This window comes from Leptosomus discolor, chromosome 7, assembly GCF_034619465.1.
Source record: "Leptosomus discolor isolate bLepDis1 chromosome 7, bLepDis1.hap2, whole genome shotgun sequence".
In the NCBI taxonomy this organism is placed as follows: domain Eukaryota; kingdom Metazoa; phylum Chordata; class Aves; order Leptosomiformes; family Leptosomidae; genus Leptosomus; species Leptosomus discolor.
This window is the reverse complement of record NC_141397.1, coordinates 16,697,323-16,721,554: the sequence shown is the minus strand read 5'-3', so window position 1 is coordinate 16,721,554 and position 24,232 is coordinate 16,697,323. Positions and strand designations below refer to the sequence as shown.

The following is a 24,232-nucleotide window of genomic DNA, read 5'->3' as shown; positions in this document are numbered from 1 at the left end:
TTTTCTTTTATTTTCAAATCTTTTCAAGCATCCAAACAGAATAATTCAGTCATACACTAAAGCAATGATTTTGTTCTTCAGAACTTGCCTCTATCCAAGCTGGTATTAGTTTTCAGTATTAGTATGTCTGCCAAATAAATTTTTTATTTTCTATATATTCAACATATTCTTAGGGCACCATCCATCCTGACCTTTTGCTGTGGCTTGAATCCAGCAAGAAAATGAGTGGTTTAATATCTTTAATCACGTAATACTATTACACAGTTGTTCAGTACCTCATGGACAAAATAAAACTGTTGTGCTCTATTTGGAAATGCAATAAAACTGACTTGCTGTGTAATATTTTACATATAATTTTATTTCTCAAAGTTTAGGACCATTAATTCAGAACATTTTGATCTTTAGGTGTTTTTAAATCTTAAAATTAATAGAGTGACTCAACAAGAGCAAATTCAGTGATCAAAACTACTTCAAGTAAGTACAGTAGCAGTTAAAATGCTTATCATCCCAATTAATTTGTATTACAGCCACACTGCTGGACATCACTAATTGATTTATATACCCTCCTTTCTATACCCATTTACAAGGGCAATTATGAACTCCATCGCATATGTTTAAATGGGTTACATTAGAATAATATCTGGAAACTACACTGCTGAGCTTAAAGTCTTTAAGAACAGGTAAATTCTTCATTAATGGGTATGCTATCAATCCACTACACATGGCCTATAACCTTTAAGGCAGTACATGGTACTAATATTTCACTTTTCATGGGCAGTTTGGGGTTGACTGCAATGATGAGCTCCGCTGCTATTTTTAATTGTTTTAAAAATTGCATATTATAGGCAGCAATAAACACTTACAAATTAGTATTATACCATCCACAGCTTTCTGCCACGCATGGTTTCTATAAACAAGTTAAAACGCATACATCTGTAAATAATAAGTAGAAGTATGCTGAATTTAATGAATAAGGGCACTAAAAGAAATTGAACAGTAGGGGTTCAGCAATTAGAGTAACTGCCCATTTTATTAAAAATGTATTGTTTCCAGCTTTTGCTTTAGAAGGCTTTTATTGCTCCGCTAATTCTAAGTTTTGATTTCCTTAGGAAAGGAGGTCTAACTCCTTATTTTCTTTGACCTGTCACACAGCCACTCTCCTTTTTTACAAGGCAACGGACAACTCTAAAGCTTTGTATCTCATTGTTTGGGATCTCCCTCTCGGGCCCTCACTGCAGACCTTTTCTTGGCATTATGCCACCCAGAGGTACAATTCTTTATTGAGTAAAGTTTCGTCCCACATTGGAGCTGGGATGAAATCTGCTGAACCAGCAAACCCCAGGCAGCCAGCCCCCAGCCCTTTCCCAGAGGTTACCAACTCTCCGGCGGAGCAGGTGGAAGAGCCCGTGCCCAGCTTCTCAGCCACACCGCAGCGAAACAGGGCCATTTGCCAAAGCTGGCAAGGCTTGGGGCTGTGAAATGGGAGCCATGAGTTTCCTCCTGCCATGCTGCAGCTGCCTCCTGCAGAGGACAGGGCAGTGCATAGACTCGGAGAAGCAAAGCTCGCTTCTTAAACAAAGCAGGTATCCCAGTACACCTCTTCCATGCCCCTAATCCTATTGCAGTGAACCTCTAGGGCACCTCTGCTTGTACATAGATGTTTTACATCCATGTGGCTTACTTCCCGAGTAAGCGTTAAGGCTATTCTTTACACTAGCCTAATTGCACCCACATTGCTGCACTGCCGCAACTGTGGGGGTATAATTAAAACAATACATTATTTCCATTTAGACATGACATAATAACAGGAAGAAATGGCTTTCATCACTGGAGCTTATCTGCAGTCAGACCACAACTTAACCTTTCTGACACTCTCCAGCACACGTACATTTGCCACATCTGAGACAAAACCAGGGACAAACTCTGTCCTCCTTCATCCCCTCAGCATGTCAGACCAGGACAGCTCATCTCAACATTTCTGATGCTAATATAAGAAATTCAAGTTGGAATGGAGTATTTAAGAGCTGAGCATCACCAGTATCTTTTGAGGGGACAAATGAAATAGACAGTTTATCAAGCCATAATGCTTGCCTGAGCACAATTTCAGTATTTCTGAATTGAATACCTGCCAGACAAAAGATGATAACACAGTGGGGAAGGTACCATGAAAAACTAAGACACTACCAGATTTTCTTTCCTTATAATTCAGAGTCCTTATCATTGAGTTTACATAATATTTTGTATCTTTTTTTTTAATTATCATCATTTTTATAGGTGCATTTTATTTTCCACCAGTGCAGTTAACCTGGCAAACATCCCTCTCTGCCCCTTTCACAGTAGGTGCAGCAGAAGCCGAAAGCTGGGAAGGAGCTTGGTGTTCTAGAGCCAAGCTGTAGCAACACTGCGACTGTGGCTCAAAGCACACCTCTACTCTCTCCCTAGAAGACCAAAGATCAGTAAAATAAGACATTCACAAGAGACTGAAGACAAGATGAGTACTGCCACCGGAGAGCACGTTTTCCAATATTCTGTTCTCCTATTCCCTATCTGCACTGTATTTTCCTATTAAACCCCCGGAGTGAGGAATGCTCATAATTTTACCTCTATGTTGTCTGTCAGTACCATTCTCACTCGGAAGAGAAAAAATACGCCTACACTGTACTGTAGGCCAACACATACATGCTAGCAGTATTTCCGAGTCACCTTGTCTTTCTTATTCAATACGCAATTTCAATAGTGACTTTGGTTTTTTTTGCCCAGCTAAGCTGCTCACAATTAACTGCAATATCCCAGCCTCACACACAGGGAAAACATCAGCTGAACTTTACCATAGAGTATGGCAAAAACCAAATACTTGCAAAGAACTGAACAAACAACATTCAGTCCTGACACGTGATGTCCCAGGAAACTTAAGTTGAAGCTTATGCTTTGAAAAAGGGAAGTTACTTTTTTTCAAGGGAGATTCAATTTCAGAAGATCTCTGGCTACTGTGCTTTAACAATTTTTAAATGTCTGTATTACGATTATCCAGTATTACACATATGAATATACGTATGTTTCACAAAACACACTTTTTTTTAGGGGAAAATAAAACCCCAAACTTCTTCTGCCATGTTTGAGAGATTTGGGCCACCACTTCCTGTAGAAATTAAGCTCATTTTTACAAATGCTTTTCAAGTCGACACGGTTGGAAAGATATGTTATTAAACGTAAATTCATCCAGTGCCATCTTCCCAAACTTGCGGAAGGACAGCTTTAGTGCCTTCGCTGATACAGAAAGGATTCTGAAGCCACAGAAAAGTATTACCAACAACACACTGAGGCCATTAAAAAAATTGTGGATAGTAGTGAAACCGTCTATAAGACTTTCCATTTCACTTAAGGTCCAGAAAACTTCTAACCTGTGCCACTAGTACTCCATGGAGTGACTGTGACAAAGCAGAACAGCCATTTTAAGGAGTTAGTAAAATACAACAGCATGGGGTTGTTAAAAATAATTGCTTTGAATTTCTTAGTATTTGCACAAGTCTGACAACCGTACAGCAGCATACAATTGCCCAAAACTGTAATATATCTAAGCTTTCCACAGAGTTCAGTATGCTTTCCTTTACTTGCCTTTCTAAGGTCTGATCCTGTTTTTTCTCTCATCACACGGACCTCTTGGAAATTTTGGGAACTCTTACTAGTTCTTTTTCCACGCTTTAACCCACCAGATATGACAGGTTTGTCATCCAAACATGGCAATCTATAGAAATAATAATTAAAAAAAGAGTAACCTGTGAACTCAAGAGATGCTCTCTTAGCACAATCACTGTCCCAGTACAATCCCGGTGGGACAGGGGCACATTTTGGAAAGCTCTCACACCACCCAGGCACAGGGGAGACCCTGCTATTCCACAGCACCCCCAGCATTTGCAAACTGGTTTGCCTGATCACTGCCTTCTATTGTTTCCTGAGATAAGCAGGGCCCCAGTGAACAATTAAAGCTTTCAATAAATAATCTGTAAGCACATTCATTTGATTTACTGTTATTTGATACAGCAGTTAGTTTCAATGGGGCAGTTACTATTGATCACATAAAGTACTACAGACAAACATGAAACACTTCTAGAACTCCATGGATTATTACTCTTTATCTGCCACTCATCTGGGTTACTTGTAATGGTTGCAAAATTTAAAATCAATAACAACAATTAGTGTTCTGTATACTCTCGGGAATGAATCATGTGAAATATGTTTTGTTACAAAAATGAAAGGCTGGAGAGCTTGCAAACATGAAAGACTTGCAAGTAGCAAAACTCTAAAATAATTTCTCATGATATTACAAACCATCCAATAAAGGGGGTAAAGAAAAGAAAAAATACAGGTATTTTAAATGCATCTGCAGGCATACACACAATTATAAAAGTAAGATTTTCAAAGTAAATTAAAGAGATTTAGGAATACAACTTTCAACTAAGGTGGTGAGAAAGAGGTACAAAATTTTTCATTAGAAATTTCCACTACAAGCCCTACAATTTCATAGTCACTCCTTGACCTCTACAGGAGTTTTGGGTTGTTAAAAATGGCAGGACTTGCTCCTATGTAGGGAATTGAAGACACAGGAAAAGGTCCGACTCTTTTTCCCCACTAGCTTTTACTGGACAGTCTATCACAAAAAAAAAAAAAAAGTATCTAAATGTAAGAAATGAAAGCAAAATGAAATCAATAAAGCTGGAAACCGATTGTAAGGGATGTATGTTGAGAAACACCTTTTCTCTTAGCTGCGGATTCTTATAAATTAGTTGTAAATCTAATGAAATGCATGGAAATAACAGTATTTTGCGATCTCTGCTAGAGTAATAATTCTAGATAATTAAAATGCAAAGCAATAAGAGAAATGTTTTATCATTAAACTGTAACCAGAGCTCTGTGTGAAATCATCCATTTAGAAGACTTGTTTTTCATCAATTATTTGTTATTTATCTGATGTAAATATAAGAAGGTCTAATTAAAATGTATGACTCCTTATGCAGCTTCTTGTCATTAAGACCAATGAAAGCATTCTGAAGACCATAATGAAATAATTATGTTTGCCTTTAAGAATCCTCTTCAACAACACATGGCAGTACTACACTAAATTAAAACATCAGGAACTAAATTTCTCTTGCATCTATTTCCATTTTCACTAATTATACCCCCAAGCTTTCCAACAGACCAGGCCCTAAAATTCTTTTGAAGCTGAAACAGCCTAAGGAACAGCAGCCTTTTCATAGTAATGGACTTTGATGAAGAAACAAAGGTAATGCAGCCCTGGAAGCATTAATATTTCAAATAGAGTTATCATGTAAAAATATGTGTTTATTTGAAAAATGGGGAAAAGATTGTTGGTAAAGAGCCAAATATGTGTTCCAGGGAAACCAATACTCTGATTTAATCTCATTTAATTGCGTCATTCCTTCCTCACCTCTTTTCGTCAGAGTATTTTCTTGGTCTGCACAGAAATTAAGGTTAGGGAAAGCATAACAAACACCGTATTACTGGGCAGTGTCAGCGTATCATGCTGTAACCAAGCTCTGCTTTCACATTTTGGTAAAGGTGGAAACAGCCCCTGTGAACAATTGCAGTGTTCATACTGGACTCCATTTCAGGGAGAGGGGAACAGCTATTTTCCCAAGCTGCCTCCAGACATGCAGTGCTTCCTAACACGTAGCTCATGCTTTAACCATGAAGCCTTGCAGGACCTCTCCAAAACACAGAGAAAGGAAAGGATTCGGATAAGGAAAAAAAAAAAAAAACAACACAGAAGGATGTGAGTCAGCTCTGACTTCTTGCAGGCAGCCGAAGGCTTAGTTTCAAAACTTCGGAGAGATAATGGATCCTTCTTGGCATGGTCTCAGAGAAGTGAATGTGGCAACACATGCAAAGCTTAGAAAGATGAGCAGTTCACATACCTAACCTGCATAGCATGTGACAATATGCACAACCAGAAAAACACAGCCGAAATGTGCTCTCCAAAGGGAAAGGAAGACTGATGTTCACCAGGGTATAAGGACTTAGGAAAAGCATATTCTTCCATTAGCCCACCTCATCAAAGACACTTTGCACAGATACCTGAAAGATGTAGGTGATTTGCCATTTGTTCTGCACTTTACGTCTTGGTGATCAAGGTGTGGGGTGGAAACAGAAGGATATTGAAGAAAGACACATCTCCGAGATTTCCATCCAGCCACTAAGGAGGATTTGACATATACCCTGATCCAGCAACTAATACAATTTCTATCTCAAATGAATGAAACCCCAAACAACAAAGCAATGCAAAGGAATACTCTGAAAGACGGGGGCAAAAAAAGAAAAACCTCCTCAGACCAAAAGTTGAGAGGCAGAAGTATGAACAACTGCTTAAAAACAAACCAACCAACCCCCCCTCAGGACCTGACCATAACAATAAGGCTCACACATGCGTGACTATTTTAGCCAGTCCTATGACTTGTGCCCCAAGCCAAAAATGCAGATTGGTAGATTAGTGCTCTCTGCTAGGAAGGGAAGGTTTGTAGAGAAGATAGGATCTTTGATTAGAGCAACTCAGAGAGTTGCGTAAAAAAAACCCAGAGAGTCGAGCTTTGGGGGACACGGGCATCTCTCTGCGCCTGAACGGGGGTCCTGGGGACAGCATCGCCTGTGGACCGGCCGCCTGGGTGGGCGCAGCCCTTGCCAGGGGGAAGGTTTGGGCAGGTATCGCCAGATGGCACTGTGACACAGTTTTCCAGCTCCTTTTTCTTCGTGTGCGAGTGAATGTTCAGTCTTGGAAAGACAGGCATCGCTGGTCTTCATTGTGGGGTTTTGGGTACAACATGAGGAATTAAAGAGGCACTCGGGAGACGGAGAGAGGCGAGCGGCAGAAGAGCCTGCTCCCTGACCCGGTCTCTGCTCACGGCCAGTCCCTGAGTACAGGCTGGGCACAGGAGGCTCTGAGACCCCCAAAAGCCAGGGTACGGCTGTGCCATGCCTGAACACCCCTATTCCAGGTCGGTATTTGTGAGCAAGTGAACTACTTAAATCAGCTCACATGCTGTTACATCCACTTATCATGCAGGAACCTGGGAATCCTCTTGGTATAGGTCACCAGCTGGCAGAGGAGCGATGCTGCTGCAAGACTGGAAGATGACTAGGAAGTCTCATAGGAAAAGAGATACACACCTCTATATGATGTGCTGCTGTGCCACTAGCCACCTTGGTGAAGTCACCTGGAGTGACGTAATGGCCATTTCAGGAACTCACCACAAGTTGCATCCAGATTAAAAAAAAAAAAAAAAAAATTAAAAATCACAGTATTTGTGATTTTTTTTGGTGTTATTTGACTGGATTTTTTGTTTGGTTTGTTTGTTTGTTTGTTTTAATTGAACCATTCCTTCCACTGTTTGTATCTTACAGGCACAAATGGCTTTCTAGAATTGAAGCACCCACTGAAGGAAATCTTGAGTTAAATCAAACTGCGGCAATTGTCTTGGATTGGTGCAACACAGAGCAACGTGTTTAATTGCTCCACACCTCTGCTATATAGCTTTAAAAGGCAAATGATCTGTCTTTCTAAGCAGAAAAGAAGTGTTGGATGTTCACCGTGCTGGACATCCAGCACAATAGCACAAGCTTTTACTAGTATTTCATAGAAGTACTGGCATATAAATACACTAAAGACTCCCTCATACGACCACTCTGTGTCTGAAACTCGTATTAAAATCAAGGATGGAGGGTTGAGTGCATTTAAGTGCTTCACTAGATAAGGTTCTCAAAGACAAAAAAATATACTTAATTTGTCATTTTATTGTTCAAAGATCCTTGCTAAAAATACAATGTGAGCCTAGAGAAAAATATTATGGTTCAATGGAAAGAGATCCTCCAAACCGTTAATAGAAACTAAGCGGTGCTAAAAAAACCTCTTTGTTGCAAGACATTTCTCTGCTCTTTTTCTTAGGGGATGCACTTAGAGGGTAAAATGTAAGTCACTGGAAGTGCATAAAACGGAAATCCCTCCAAACTATGGATGGCCTTTAACATCATGTCCTTAGTGGTGAAGATCCAGAGCACTCTGAGAATTTATAAATACTCATTCAAGCTTTAACCTATTAAACCTATACAAGTGTCGCTTGCTTGTGTATATTTAACTTACATAGTTTTATAATATTCAGTTTATGTATGGTATAAGCAGGGGAAAGAAAAATCACCTTGTCCAAGGGGAACAGAAGGTATATTATATACTCTGCGTCTAGGATTCTTTACACAGACTTGCTGGATTGTATTTCCATCTCTCTTAACAAAAGTATTTGAAGAAGTTGTAAGGCTCAAACAGAACAGTAAAAGAAAGTGGGGTCAGTTATATAAGGGCTGGCATTAGTTTGTTAAAAGTTTTTTTCCTACCCACTCCCACATAAAGGGACAAAGAAGTGAACATTGTGAGAATGCGTTTCTAAACCACATGATATCCTTATCAGATTGTCATGTACAAGGAAGGTTCTCACACAGGGACCCCATGCTGGTGAGCTGCCGTGAGCTGCCCCGTCACATGATGCAAGTTCTCCGTTCCTATTCAGATGACTAAAATGAGCTGAAGGAAGCTAGGTTTTCCCTCCTCCCTCCCCCCCAAAATAAGCAAAATGCACAGTGACCACAGTCCTATTAATTCGCTGCCACTGGGAAAACAACCCTGAGCAGCTGCTAATGATGAGTGAGTATACGAAGAAGATAATCTAGCTATTAAAATCTATACCACAAGTTTGAAATTGTCTCAGATTAATATCTGATGAGCGGACTTTAATGCAAGGAAGCAAACAGAGAATTGGACTAATCTGCAAGTCAGACAAAACACAGGCAAAAAACCTCGCCTGACTTGTAAATTTATAGAAAAAGAGTACTATGTTTTTATAAACAAGTCCTACTTTGTCTTATAAGTGTCTCTATTTCCACTATTGATGGTGTGAACTCTGTCATTGAATGACTTTTTCATATAGTTTGGGGGAAGTGGGAAAGTCCTCTGAAAAATTTTAATATTAAATGAAGGTTCTAAATAGTATTTGGTAATTTAAATACATGGCCTGTTTTCAAAAGTGCTGAGGGAGCTCCTAGATGCTCAGCATATTTGGAAATGAAGCCATGAAATGCGGATTTAGGATGCTAACTTTAGGCTACTGTTTCTGACATTCTTTTGAAACACATTTGCTCACGCAACAATGGATTAATAAAATACCAGACCTTAGATTATTTTTAAAAAGACAGTTTAAAATCCATGGTTTTGGATTAAAGTTGTTTACTGATTACAATTAGGAGGAACAGCTAAGATTACTGTGACCAAAAAACTGCAACAGGAGAATCATTCCCACATGACACTGTTTATTTTGTACCTAGAATACGGTTCTCATAAAAAGGCAGCAGCAGATGAAAGATAACACTCTTGGTTTGCCTGCTGGAAAATCCACCTTTGCTACCCTCTGCCTATACTTTTTCTTGCAGTACAGACAAAATTATTATTCTGCTACTTTAGAATAGCTTTGAGCATTTTGTGGCTTGTATTTTCATGGTTCCGTTCAGTTTGAAAGGGCTTGGATTTCAGCAAGAAGTGGCATGGGTCACACTGCATGGGGACAGACTTCATGCACGTGAGCAAAGGTCAGAATCAATCATAGCTTTGTATTTCCAGGCCTATTACTTTTGGCAGTTTACCCTGCCAGAAGGGGCTGAAATATTTGCTTCCCAAAAGGAGTAAACATCAATAGGGAGCAGGAATATAATCCAGTTTCTCAACCACGCTGCAACGAGAAACGAGGGAAAAGGATCTCCTCCACGCTGTAGCCACTAAGCCATCTAAATGTTAGATGCAACATTTTCAGTAAAAAGTTGAAAGATTCCACAGCACAGTGACTTGAAAAGGACAATAGGCCTATTTAGGCAATTATATTATGCAGGCTTTGTTATTAGGCAGCCCTGCTCAGTCCCAGAAAGTCTGGATAATCAAAAGTGTCCAAGTACAGGAAGGGGAAAAGTACAACCCCACCCTCCCGCACAGCCCCTGCCAGGACCTCTGGATTTGAAGGGTAAAGTCTATTTACCGAAGTTCCTTGGCCATTTTATACATCAACTGATATCCTTCCTCACGGGGCTGCACGCTACAGCCTAGCAAAGCTCTGGAAAGCCCTCCGAAACCACAACTCATTTGGCCCCAGCCGCCTGCCCCTGTAAATTCGTTGCTCAGAGGCTGCTGCCAGCCCCCTAGGCAGAAACTGCGAGGGGGAGAGGGATGCTCCCCCCTACTCGCACGCATACCAGCACCGGTCCCCATGGCCAAACAGATCTGGAAACTCATCACAGCTGTGCTCTGCTTTTGAGGTCTCAATAGGATGGGGCACGGTGCGGCCGACGGCGGCAGAGAGCAGTCCTTCCGAGCACAATGTCCCTTTCACAACCTCGCTCCCAAATCGAAATGCTGGCTGTGTAACACAGCCACACTTCATCGGCTGCGTCAAGGGCGGTGTATAATTTAGACCTGAGCAAAAACGGTCACTTGGGGTGTTTAGGGGAGGTGGAAGCATAACCCGCCGAGCGGGGCACCTCACTCCCCGCGCACCCCCGAGCGAAGCCCCTTAGCTCGGCCGGGCTGTGGTGCAGGCGTGACGCACACATGGCCAACGAAGACGGCTCAGCAGTAAGTGGGGATTTAACTGGATGTGAGGATGACTAACTTTGCTGTCTGAAACATTATCTCTCTCTTTCAACTCCTTAACTTCGCAGTAACCCTCTTCGAGGCAGCGCCACGCCAGCCTGGCTTTGTTCTGACAAGTTGCACCTTTGCTGCAGAGACTCATTAGGCGAACGGGGAGTCACCCAAAGATACATTGCTTTTCCTCCAAGCTTATCCCACCCTGACTTCACCAGCGAGCGCCTCTCATCATTTTTGTCTGCAGGAGTTTTTGACAGTGGTGCGTGTCCATTAGAGTTTTCCTCTGCCAGCAGCTGGATCAGACTAACTGTACCAGAGTCTAAGTAGAGAATAGTTGTTCTCATTTAAACTAATTCGGAAGAAAACCATCCCCATGCATTTTTTTTTTTTTTTTTTTTAAATAAAGGGGATCAGAAACAAACACTTTTCATCACATATTTCAGGGCATTAAGCTACAAGTATAAAAATTCAAACAAAGACTGTATCCCTAAGCAAATCAGCCCTAGTGATTTAGCTCTGTAGTTTATAGATGAACTTTAAAGAAAATAACCTGGTTCAAACAGATCTTGCCTTCTGGGCACTAGCAAACACACCTGCAGCAATCTGATACTTGGGAATGCAGATTACAAGTCCTTCACTTCAAAATGTTTGTTTTTAAATTCAGAAAGATGAAAGAAAATAAAGTACTGAGCTTTTTTTCTGTTGCGCACAGATGTTTCCAGTGCTTCCAGTGCTTGCAGGGAACAAGAACCTGACCCAAACATTGCAATAATCCGGAATTCAGAAGGAAAATGCGTGCCTTCTGGAGTCCCATCTTCACAAACTTTCTGAAAGTTAATACCTGCTAGATCCTCTCCAGGCAAACACTTCCCACCAAACCAAAATAAGAACTGCACACTACACAAGCCTCGACATCCTATTATGTTCTGCTGCCATAGCCGTAACTTCTGTCTTCATCAAATTTCTTTTCTTCTAAACCTAACAAAATGCAGTACGCAGTAGTCTTCTATTTGATATAATTAGCTGAAACACTATACACTGCCAAACAAGCTTACTCTTGTTTTGGGCCTGCTCATTTGTTTTTTTGCCTGTTTAATTAATGAAGACTAATGAAGACTTTTTTTAATAGGCTTTTCCAAGGCCAAATCGCCATTCCTTGCAGCTCCTCTCTCAGGGTCTGTCCTGTTCCCACTTCTGCAGTATTTAGTTAGCTCACGTTTCACCAAAAGTTACTCGTTTTCTCTCAGTATTTGTTGTCGCTGCACTACAAGGGAGCAGAAAATCCTACTGTACTTAAAAAAAAGTATAAATTACTCGTTCCTGCAATCATAACTCTTTTGTCCTCTTAAGAACTAGTCTTGTCTAATTTGATTATACTGACCTGATTTTTATCTTATGAGAAAAGGATTGAGAATGACTCATGATTAAAAGTGCAGTCGGTTCTCTCATTTCTGAGTCCATAATTTTCTTTGCAAATAAATAATCTCTTTTTAAACCTAAAACAATATAACTAATATCACATAAAACATAAACAGGTATGAGCACAAAATTAGATTTTTTTTTGTGTGCTCACAACACATCTTGCAATATACACTGGCTAATGTTTGCGTTGCAAACCCATAGCAGGTTTTTCCTCCCACAGGGGGAGGAAAAAATACCACACAAGTAAAGGTCATATTTGGGTTGCTCCTTACCCTCTATTTTCACTTTGCAGACCCTCATGGACTAGAAAATTCATGATGCTGCAGAAGTGCACTTGCTTAGTGAATCATTACAGGATTAACATACTAAAGATGTGCTGAAGTTGGAGACCTACAGCTTTCTGCCCTAGCCCCTGCGATGGCCAATTCTGCCAGCGTTTCAGTCGAAAATCTGACGCTGTCCGTGATTGTTACCGGCCTGTTCAGAGCCTGCACCATCCACGTATTATTCCCTAAACAACCATTTACCTTTTACTCTACAATCACATCTCTATCAAAGCAATATTTCTAAGGCCTGAAGCAATGGCTGCAGGTGTACTGCTTTTACAGCCGAGCCAAAAATAAAACAACAAACTAGATCAAAACCCTTATCTATTACACGTCTAATAATTTTAAAAGTTGGCTACAATTACATTCCATTAAATCACAGAGGTCTTAATAAAAACAGAGAATCAGGAAACACTTGAGTTAGAATTAAACATTGCTATCTTTGTATTTATAAGGTCTGGAGCAACTTTTAAACCATTAAAAGCCTTCTGGACCACAAAAATTCTGGTTTTATCATTATTTTCATGAGATGCAAGGTAAAATCTTACATGTCGAGAGAATTTTATTATTTCATAATCCATTTACAAATACACCCATACACATAAAGCGCTTACACTTTCTTCAAAATGAAAAACAAGACTTGCTCTAGAAGTTGAACAGAATTCTTCATTTGGACCCTAACCAAACTGCTTTTCCACATTTCTATACCATTAACTTTCACAGTTCAAATTACAGCCACCGTATTACGATTCAGGTTTCGGCCTGATTTTAAATTCCCATGCAGTAAAGATTAATCCCATCGCTTACAAAGTTACGAGACTGGATTCCTGAATGCATTTTCCTGTATTTTGTATTTACTCTTGTTAATATGAGTTTCTTTGATTAGCTAAACTTTGCTGTTATCAACACTTGTCTCTTATCACAGGCCCTAGGCAAATGACATATTTACCACTCATTCCATTCTGATAAGGGTAATCCTGTGTTTAACTTGCCCAAGAACAAACACCATATATTTTGTTTTTAAGAATCCTGCTTCTAGGTATTAACAACACAAAAGAGAATGAGCAGGACATTTTTAAACCAGAAGTTAGTTAAAGAATATTTCGCAAACGTAAGCTTTTAACGACAGCGTATTATGCTCCCTACTCCAGGAAAGTTTATTTAATTCCAAGCTTCCGCAACATCACTGCTGAAGTTATACTAAAGTTTAAACCATGGAAAGAGGAAAACACATTTTTAGTAAAACATCTGTTTTGGGTTTTGTTTCCCCTAACTGAATCTCTTCTATAGCTAGTAACATTATTTTGAAGTAAAAGCTTTGTTTCGTATCTTGTTTGAAGCATTTTGAAAACAGCGTGGAGAAAATAAACATCCCATGCTGAACTTCACAGTTTCATTTTAATTGTAAAGACATCAAAACATTTGCAGTGTTGTGGGCTGGCAGTCACTGATTTTTACAATTCTGTTTTCATTATTCAACCCACACAAACGTCATATGGTGACTGAAAACTTTTGAGCAGAGTGAAAAACACACTATTTGAGTGAACACTTTCATTTATTTTTCAATTTCCCCCCTCCACCCCTTCAAGATAAACTGTATCGAAGGCAGAACTATTCTAATTCCTAGGTAACTTTTTAACGTACTGCAAAACAAAAATTTCAAACAGAATTACATGGTTAATGGTGCACTGAAGTGCCCGAGAGTGTGCTAAAAACATTTTGATAGATAGCCAAGTCATTTATCTAAATCACCGTCAGAGCAGTGAAGCATCCTTCAAGCTTTTATGCAGAGTATAAGGTGATGCTTTCTGGCACTTTTTATTATTTCTCAAACTTGAAACTAAGGTGTTAAAACACTGCCACTGTTTACCATCTATGTATTTCAGCAACAAACCAAGACTCTATAACATAATAATACATTTTCAGAACTGTCCTACCACTACCTCTCCCTCTTCTGCAACAGTGCAATGCTGTCTGAATCTCAAGGTATAGAAATAATTGATGGTTAAACTCAAAGGGTGTTCACAGTAAGTAGTTTTCTAGCAAAACAGCAACTTCTTAGAGCAACAAAGTGAAGAAGAAAGGTGGCAGCAAGGTCAGTACAAAGAAATATTGCCTTTTCTTAGGAAACTTAAAACTACTGTCTGATTTTTGGAATGGCACCTACTCGCTGCAATTCCACGTCTTTGCAAGAACTGTACAGAGCAGTATTTTAATTGCTTGGTTGCTCTGCTAAAACGCACTTTGAGACAACATGTATCCAGATTATCAAACGTGGTCCAAAATTACATTAAGGAGGCAAAGAAAAAACTACCACTGAGATATTACGTAAATTTGTCCTTCACTGGTTGGAGTTTTGCAAGTATTTGCTGTATTATATTATAATTTTATGTGTTCCTGCTTGGCTTCACAACTGTTGTCATGATCAATATGCTACATGAGAAGGGATAAACAGAAAGCAGTCCGGTGCTTCTTTCCTTTTTCCTTTCTTGCCAAAAGGAAAAAAAAAAAAAAAAGGTTTGCAAATCACATTTTTCACAAAAACTCCCCCCACCCCTCATTACCCCTGCGCTTAATTACAAGTATTTATTTCTTAAATACATGCAAATAATAATAATAATAGCAAATAATAATAATGATAATAATAAGAATAGCTTTAAAGTGGAAAAATAACAGTTGGGACCTACATTGAGCACTGTGCCGGTGTTGCCACTCTGTTTGTGCCAATCCACTGAAGCATGCTTTGAGAGCCTTCTCCTGGAGCATGCAGGAAGACGGACTCGCAGTGTAGAAATCCAGCATCTGAGCAGGGCTCACTGCTAGAACATCCATACAGTCAAACATGATTCCCCCTGCACAGAATGCCTGCAAAAGTGCTTTCCTCTAGGTGTGGAGGAAAATGGCACATAAAAGTACACCCAACTCCATCAAACTCTGCCCCTTTTTTGGCACGTAGGCTGTTGGTCTTTTTCCCAGACCAGAATCATGAATTATGACAGACAACACAGCTAAAAGCCTGTAATTGATCCAAATGATCATTTACCATTTTCCAGGCTGCCCAGCCAATCCAGCAAGATGGGGGGAAGCGAGCCGCATTCCAAGTTTTAGCTCCCATCAATTCCCCCCAAAATCTCTTTAGAGTCCGTCCCGCTCCCCGGGCGCTCGCCGGGAGCGTGCCGCGTCCCGCCGCGCCGGTCGCCCGCCTCCCCGCGATCAAACGGCTCCGGTGGGGACTCGGGATCCCCCTCGGCCGTGAATAGATCCTTCTGCCTCTGAACAGCTCACTTCCTACTACTTGTGTCACAGGGAATGAAAGATTGAATTGCCTAATATATGCGAGTGAACTTTCCGTGAACCCTTCCCAGGCTGCTAACCTTCAAATGACCCAAGCGGTCTGACATCACCAGCTCCCAGGATTCTCACACGCCTTCACAACTCCCAGCAGCCCCGCAAGAAAGCGGGCGGGCGGGCAAACGCTAGCCACAGCCCTGCCGGAGTCGCCCCGGTGCCGCCGAGCGGGCGGCAGCGGCGGGTGCGGAGGGGGAGCCCGACTTGCAAAAATGCCCCAATTAATAAAGTAAAAAAACCCAAACCGAAAACAATGAGGGGAGGGGAAGTGAGGCGGGAATTGAGACAGCGGTATTTTTGGCGGCTGTAGAGAATGGAGGATTTTAAAATTAAATCCGCTAAAACTTCTGTGCCCCCCGCCCCGTTCCTTCCCTCCCTGCAGAGGCCACGGTCGCGGCGCGGGCGGCCGCCGCCGGACCCGAGGGCTTCGGCCCAACTTCTGGGGCGGCGGGGCCGGGCTCGGAGCAGCCTCATCCCAACGCAGCCCCTGCGCCCACCAGCAGGGATCCCCCGTTCAATGCCGCCAACAGAGACGATGGCCGGTGGCAGCGCCGCTCCCGGTGGGGACCCCACGGGCCTGTCCCTCCAGGGGTGGTGGGGTGTGTGTGTGTGGGGGGGGGGGGGGTCGAGTCCCATCTCTCCTCACCATCCCTCACCCTGGGCCCCTAAATCATCCAGCACTCCCAGGCCTCCCCGATGGGACAGATTTGGGAGGCGCCATTGCCCGGGAGTGCCTGTCCGCACCCTCACCCAGGGCAGAAGGCAGCCACACGCCCCGCTTCTCCCCAGCCCGGCCGCTGGGCCCTGCCTGTCTCTGATTAGCAGCGAGGGGCCATGGCCGCTCGAGTGGCCCCGGAGGGGCTGTATCAGCTTTCGGCAGGCCAACGAGCCCCGGCTCCTCGGGAACAGGACCCACCCCAGGGCGTTGGGAGTGGAGATGGCAGCTGCCCCCTTCCCAGGACAGGCCACCCCCGCCACCCCATCACAGCCATTCTGAAGGCATGGGGCTGCTCCCACCAAAACACCCACTCAGGTCTCTGTAAAACCATGCTGCCGGCACCTCTCCCTCATGGCAGAAGTAGGGGTCAAGGCCTTGCCAGGTCTGTGGCCAGGACGCCACAGCCAGCACCGTGCTGCCCCACCATTTCCATCAAGCCAGCAGGGAGCCCTGTGCTTTTTAGGTAAATAACCACCTCCTGCAAAGTCTTGCTCACAGATAGACTCCATCAAGGCCTCCTCCAGTCCTTATTCCTACGGACACTTTAAAAATGAAAAACAACAGCCTGGAAACACTCTCTCTGCCCCACTGGAAAAGACATGAGCTCAACAACCACGTGCACGCTTTCATTTTAAGCAAATGAGCCAAGATGCCTCACCCTGGCGGAATGAGCACCGGCCCGGAGTGAGGTTTCCCAAGGCATGGAGAAGCCTCACTTCCCACCCCAACGCTAGCTTGGATTCAGAAACAGGAAGAAAACCCCCTTGATTACTGCCTGTTTCTTGAAAACCCCAAGATGGGAGTTGGGCAGAGTGGGGGACCCCGGGCACAGACATGGCACACAACTGGTAACTGTAAAGAAATGCTGGGGAGAGACTCACTCCAGGACCTGCTCAGCCACTTTAATGGATGCGGTGTCCCCTCTCCACAAAAAGTCCTTTGATGAACCGAAAGCTCTCTGACAATGCCTGGAGACTGTATTAACAAAACTTTTCACACAGATTCAAGAATTTAAAAAAAAAAACAACAAAAAACAGAACAAAACCCCACACACAGCACACGCACTTACTCCCTGAAACTGATATACCCATGTTGAAAACCAGCAGCCAGGAAAAAGATCCGCTGCAATCTAGAAGTGAATCCGTTTGAAGAGACAAAAACAAAAGCTTTTCTTAGCCTCCTTCCCCTCTGACGGGAGAGCTCTGGCTGTCCCTGCAGCAGGCAGCCTCTCTTCCCGTCTTCCCTCCAGGCAGGAGAGTTACAAATGCTGGAGTTTAACAGCGTCTTTTTAAGGACTTTCTCAGTCCACTGGGACGTCCTCCCCCAGCCCAGACTCTTTCAGCTGAAGAAGCCCCTGACACTGTAATCCAAAAACTATGCACAGAGCACATTTATTGAAAAAGCCATCCTTCAGGGAAGGCTTGTTTAAACGATTTCAGCACAGCATGCAGTGTTTGCTTTATTAAAAAGGCAAGTGGAAAAGTGTCTAAATTTTTGTTAAAATCTCAGCTGGCTATGTTGCTACAATTTTGAGTAGCAAAGCTAAAGTAACAGACAGCATTTTCTAACCATACGACACAGGACACACAAGAAGTTTGGAATATGTAATGTGTCACCACAAACATAACTAGAAAGGATGACACAAAACACGGTACGCTTTGTCAGTCTTGGATTTAGGGAGAAAACAGCATTCTGTGTGGACCAAGGCTCTTAGAACAGTTTAAGCTGATGCCAAGAAAAACATATTGCCCACATGAATTAAAATAAACATAATCAGACAAACAGAAACAGTTGTTTATTCCATTAGCAGTCTTATAATACCATATTTAAAAATAAAACCTGCCCGTTGTACCTCAAAATGCAGACTGGCAACTTTTGAAAGTAAGTGTCAGGAAGTCACGTTTAACTGCATCTGAATTGAAAAAGATTGCTTTTTCTCACTATATCTAAATGAGCCAGGTAGCTCATCATGTTTTATTACAAATAATAGTTGTGCTAATGCTTACACTTATTACTAAAACCACATGTAATTAACAAATTCTTCAAATAGCCTAATGGTTTGCTGGCATACTATTTCGATGATACAGTAATTTATGTATCTCATATTTCACTCTGAAATAGCATGATACTTGTTTTTCTTAAAGTATCAGGAAAAGCTACATTCATAAAATGGGGGATATTTTCTAATCTAGATTGGGACTATTGTGATAACTAATAGCCCTCTAATTCAAACGTAATGAAACTTTAAGTACTGCCACATATTTTAAATGCCTACCCAGCTGCCACAGAGGTGCAAGAAGGCAACAACTCTCCAATATCTTCCACTTTATCCGTGCAATGAAATCATGATTGTACATCGCCGCTTTGATCTGTTTTCTCTCAGACTGTGATGGCAAAAACTTTCCAATAAACATATTCTTAGCCACAAGTGAAATAAAAAGCAAAAGTTCAAGTCAGAAATCTATTTCCTTTGGTGTTACTGTATATTTGTCAGTGTGACATAGCACATTTGAAACCCATAATCATAAAACAAAAATTTACAGCCAAGGTTTAGGGTCTACATCTGTTTCTCTGGTTTTTGTACTGCAATTACCCACTGGACAATTCAGAAAGCAGCACTATGAATCATGTACTGCACACATGTTTGTGCTGGTCACCTTTTCGTTAGTACAAGAGGCCGAGGATACTGTAACGTGCTTCACCGAGAGACACAGCATTAACTAGAATTAGGATGAGTGCACTGGGCTCTCTAATAAAAATGACTTCACTAGAAGCAACAGAGTACTCCTGGAATATTACAGGCATATTTATAAGACAGAAAAATCAAGAAGTACATGCAGAAATTCTCCAAAACGAAGTACCTCAGGGAAGCAGACTTTTTTTTTTTTGCATGCATTTTACTATTAATCAAATGTAGCACTCTCTTGAAACAGTTTTGACAGCAGAGTAAATGGTTACTAGTGAATGATGTGTGTGTTTAAGCAGTGAAAGCAGAGACAAAGTGATGTTTTCTTCTACTCCCTAGGCAAGAGCTGACACTAAGCTTGCTGCCTCAGCTTTGATACTCATAGATTCCTTTGTGTCAGTTGCTGGGAGAATCACTGGCAGTTCACTAACCCTGCCTCACACACAGGGGCTTTGATTTTTACCTCTTCATTGAGAGTAGATGTTAATATGAAACAGCACTTGTCTGCCTTTGCGGTTTTTTTTTCTCTCCCCCCCAGCTGGTGATACAGGGTTTCAAATCTGAACAGATTATGGGGAAGAAAATCACTCGGTCACAAAAGAATGGCTGAATATTTAAAACTCCAAGGTAGTCCTGAGGAAACGAGTATCAATCCTGAGCAAGAATGGCCCTGGAGAAAATAAAACAGTGAAATCACTGGCACAAAATGGCACAAATGGCATGGAAAAACATGAAATACAGTGAAATTAAGTCAAAAAGGGGTTTCTTCTGACTGCTATATGCTGCTATGCACAGCTCGCAATGACTGAAACAGGAATTTGCATGTAACAGAAAGAATTACTTTGGGCCTGAAATATAACAGCAACTGGTGTAAGACTATTCAGTGCAGAGCAGTATTTTATTTTAGATGGGACAAGCAGAGGTAGTCAGCGCCAGACCCAGAACTCGGGCATGCAACCACTCTGCAAGCCACTTACTGATAACGGCTTTTTGTCTGTTTTAATCAGTGGATATGTATTCATAAAGATGCCTTTAAAGCTGATTGCTTAACTTAAAGGCTATAAAAATAATTAATCTCCACAAATCTGAGTACACGACCACGTTTCTTAGAACCTGTACTGCGTTTTACACTCCTTTGGTCCAGAGCCAGGGGAAGAGAACTGCCCTATATGATAAAACTGGACGTGTATCTGGTTCAGCAACCCGTTTCCAAGAGCGACTGCTACTACATCTTTCTAAGGAAAATACAGGAATCCTTAGTGATTGGCAAAGTATAACTCATCCACAGGTCCTCTAATAGCCTGTTCTCTAACAGCAAATCACTTAAGCATTAAAGCATGAGATTTAATATCCTTTCCAAATTTGTTTTTGGTAATAGCCCTGATATTCTAGATATTCAAATAAAGCCAATGTCTTTTTGGATTGTGATAAATTTGTAGCTCCATGACACAGAAGGAGATAGTAAGTTATTGGGCTTTGAAACAAAGGAGGATAAATATTTTTTTTAAAGTATTGTAAAGCTAATCCACCTTGCAAAGAAAGGAAAACACAGACCAAACCGCACCTCTCTGAGGCCCCAAAGGCTGACTGCTGTAGGCTCCAGAAAGGTTGGCAAAGAGGCAATGACATCATGTGCCTAAAGAGGGGATGACATGCATTTTTGAAGTATATAAAATGAAAAAGCATTATTACATTATCAATTGGCTACACACCGAATCTACACTTGCTGTTTAGGAGGATCCTGCAGTGCAAACACCACTGCTAAATGGTTGCCAGGAAAAAACAGAAGTGAGGAAAAAAAAAAGTTTGTTTCATTTTGTTGTCTTTTTAAATGACGAGAAACTGCTGTTTCAAGGTTTAGCCAAGAAAGCAATTTTTACTGCTAGCCTATAAATCCCTCCAAACATAGAGTTATAATGGAAATGCTGAGGTAACTGGAGTGCCATGCATGGCACTGACACACTGCATTATATAATCCAGGGAGAATGAGGGCTGGGAGATCTATAAAACCTGAGTGGAAGCAAGATATAGGAAAGAGCAGAAGAGCAAGTAGAAATATTGAATATTAAACTGCAGAGAATACTACTTCAAACAATAAAGTTTCCTGTATGTTGAATATGCTCATGGTTGGCCGAAGGCGAAAGAGCAGAGCTCCATTAAAATAAAACAGAGATTCCAAAAGGCTATTCAATAACTTTTTGCTTCTGCCTTTTTTTTTTTTTGGGGGGGGGGGGGGGGAGAAAGTCACCGAACAAAAGGATATTATTTCCCAATGTTCTGATATCCTGAAAGGTATCTCACAATGCGCAAATCAATAACATTAGAAAATACAGAATAAATGGAGTTCCAAATATAGACAACTTACAAATCTAGTTGTAACCAGAATCAGAATAGAAACTAGGACAACAGTATTTCTAGAGGTTCATTAATGGCAGCTTAAACTCCTAGAGAAAAGTTAGCCCTGGTGACTTTCTTCCAATAAAACACCAAAGTTATGGAGCAGTAAGTGGAACAACAGCTCGGTGCAGACACGCACCCTAACAAAGACTAAACCTTACTCAAGCCCTATTTCACTTAACACAGACTTAAGCAGCATTTAGGGCTCATGCTCCTGCACTGCTGCAGGGACAACCCTGCAGACGATCCCAGAGGTCAGCGTTCGCCGTAACACACTTGGGCAGAGCTCTGGTCGCATAAAGCCTGACGCAGATTGGATTGGATTATGCCATTAGTGTAAACTGCAATAGATCCACAGCTCAGCAGCTTGACACATGTATTCATGATAATCCAATTCCCGCTTAGCTAGCTCCCAAACCTACATCAAACACTGAAAGATCAGTTCAATATCCTATCTGTGGGTATCTTAAAAAGCAAAATGAAGGAGTGACTGGAAAATGTGCTGGCATAGCTACCTGGCTAGCAGAGGTAATGACAGCAATGACAACGTGGTGACACCACTTGAAATCTGCTGGTAATGATGGTCATCACGCTGACACCTCCACTCTGCCTGTTGCCCTAATGCACTGTACAATCACACCTTTGTTTTATCATGCAAATGTACTTTCTCTTTGGGCACAGTTTGGGGAACAGCCTGCATCAATTTTTGCTGTAAATGAGGTAGGATTATCCAGAAACTGAGGTAGGTATTTGGCAAATTGGCATCCCTTTTCTTTTGTAGAATATATGCTATTGATATTGTGTGAATTAACTGAGGGCACATGTCCTCTCAGGTACACTGTTAATTGCTGTAACTTTATCGATGTAGCTTGAAAAGTAAACTTTGCTAACAGGGTTGGTTTTACAAGCATAAGGGTTTTCATAGTGTAACTACTGCTGAGCAGGTAAGGGATTCCGTCTATCCCTTTTATGCTACGGTAACTGTACACGATTTGGCTGCTGTAGGTACAACTCCTTCAAAAAGGAAAGATCACTTTCCCACCCTACAGTGTTATACCAATGTAACATTCAAATGCAGACGAGATCTCAGCAAAAATCAGGCTGGGCTGGGCTGCACTTGCATTCAGAACAAGCAGTGGCAGCACCTAAAATGCCTGCAAGATGTTTCCTGGTTTTCAAACTCTACTAGAATACACCCATCAGATTGTTCTCTGGTGCATTCCTCAAATTCTATTTGACTTCTGCAATTTAAGTCCACAAAGAAAGATCTGCATGGTCTCAACCTCCTTCACTAAGCTAGTTCCATATGATTAAATAGATCTGCAAATTCTCATACCTTTGGTCTGCAAGACTCCCATATTGAGCCACAGAAGAGATTGAATGTCCAGACGTATTACGGCCATGCTCAGGGAATCACGACTGACACACACACTTTAATCAAAAAGGACTTACAGAGCTGGGGTGCAGTTAGAAATTGTGGTGGTCAACAGCATATGGCACCAGCCAGGGTGCAGCATCATTAATTTTTTGCCCTTACGGGACCTTTTGTGCCACAAGTAGTGGAGGATGTGCAAGGTGGTCTCTAAGCACGTAATGCAGCATATCAAGCTTGGCAGGTCTATAAAACTATCAAATTCATTTTGCATAAACCAGACCAAAACTCTTCATTTTGGTATCTTGAGACGCCTTTTAACTGAACAATTCTGCATAGACCTTGCCATCACACTGGAAAAAAAAATTCTTTTTAATCCATCAACAATTTTGGGCAAAGGTCTTCAAAAACAAGCTTTTCATTCATGGGACACTAATCTTCCATGTATTCTTATCAGGCTGTCAGAAGAACAGAGTTCACCCATCTTTACACGGAGCCATGCAAAGAAGAATGTGCAGAAGGAAACCCTCCTTTGCAAAAATGGCTCCGAGATCTTGCCCTTGCTGAATCCATCCATTTTGTCTTTGGCATGAAGTATCCTAAAGGATACACCAGAAGACTGGGTTGTGGCCCAACTTCTTCAAGGAATTATGGAGATTGATGAATGGGGAAAGTAAGCCTCAACCCAAAGGAGGTTTATTAACAAGAATGAGGCATGTGCACACTCCCAATTCTGAGAAACATGTTGGAATTCTCCTTTAAAAGTACAGCAAAAGTACAGATCCTAAATGACTGAACTAAATAACAAGTTAGTGAATAGATGTTATTTAAAGACTTTAAAAAGTTAAAAGTTCCACCTGCTGGATTCCTAAATTTGTCTAAAACTTGTTATTTTATTTTATTTTTTTAAAAACAGACTGGCTAGGAGTATAAGTGCACACCACTGACACTCAAGCCTATTTTGCTGGCTGAACAATGCAGGAACATTATGTCACTCGGAAGCAGGACTGTGCAAGCCTGTAAAAAAGGCTAAGGGCTTTGCCAACAAAAATTATCAGGCAGAACCTCACTGGAAAAAATGAGGCACAAAGATCTAAGTGAAGTGTAAAACTTACTGAGAATTGAACGACATGTTGACAAATACCACTCCACTCTCTTGCTTCCTATCAGAACCCAACAGCCGAAGCAGAGATTTGTAAGCAGTGTTTTTACAGGCCAAGCTTTGCCTCTCCCTCATCTTATCAGCAGTCTTCAAAGGACTGTGGGTGGATCT

At 41.5% G+C, this 24,232-nt stretch overlaps 1 protein-coding gene across 4 annotated transcripts in view; it reads right to left on the bottom strand.

The window, feature by feature from the left end:
- The window catches only part of RARB (retinoic acid receptor beta), a 193,633-nt gene that overhangs the window by 78,420 nt on the left and 90,981 nt on the right, over nt 1-24,232 (bottom strand). For 2 of the 4 annotated variants that reach the window (XM_086468634.1, XM_086468636.1), the window contains exon 1: nt 15,126-15,282. The exons of 1 other annotated variant lie outside the window; for it this stretch is intronic. In XM_086468634.1, coding sequence (XP_086324760.1) covers nt 15,126-15,282 — 157 coding nt within the window. Of the gene's footprint in view, nt 1-15,125; nt 15,283-17,385; nt 17,473-24,232 lie in introns of those variants that run through there. One more of the 4 variants, XM_086468632.1, reaches the window with a different exon arrangement.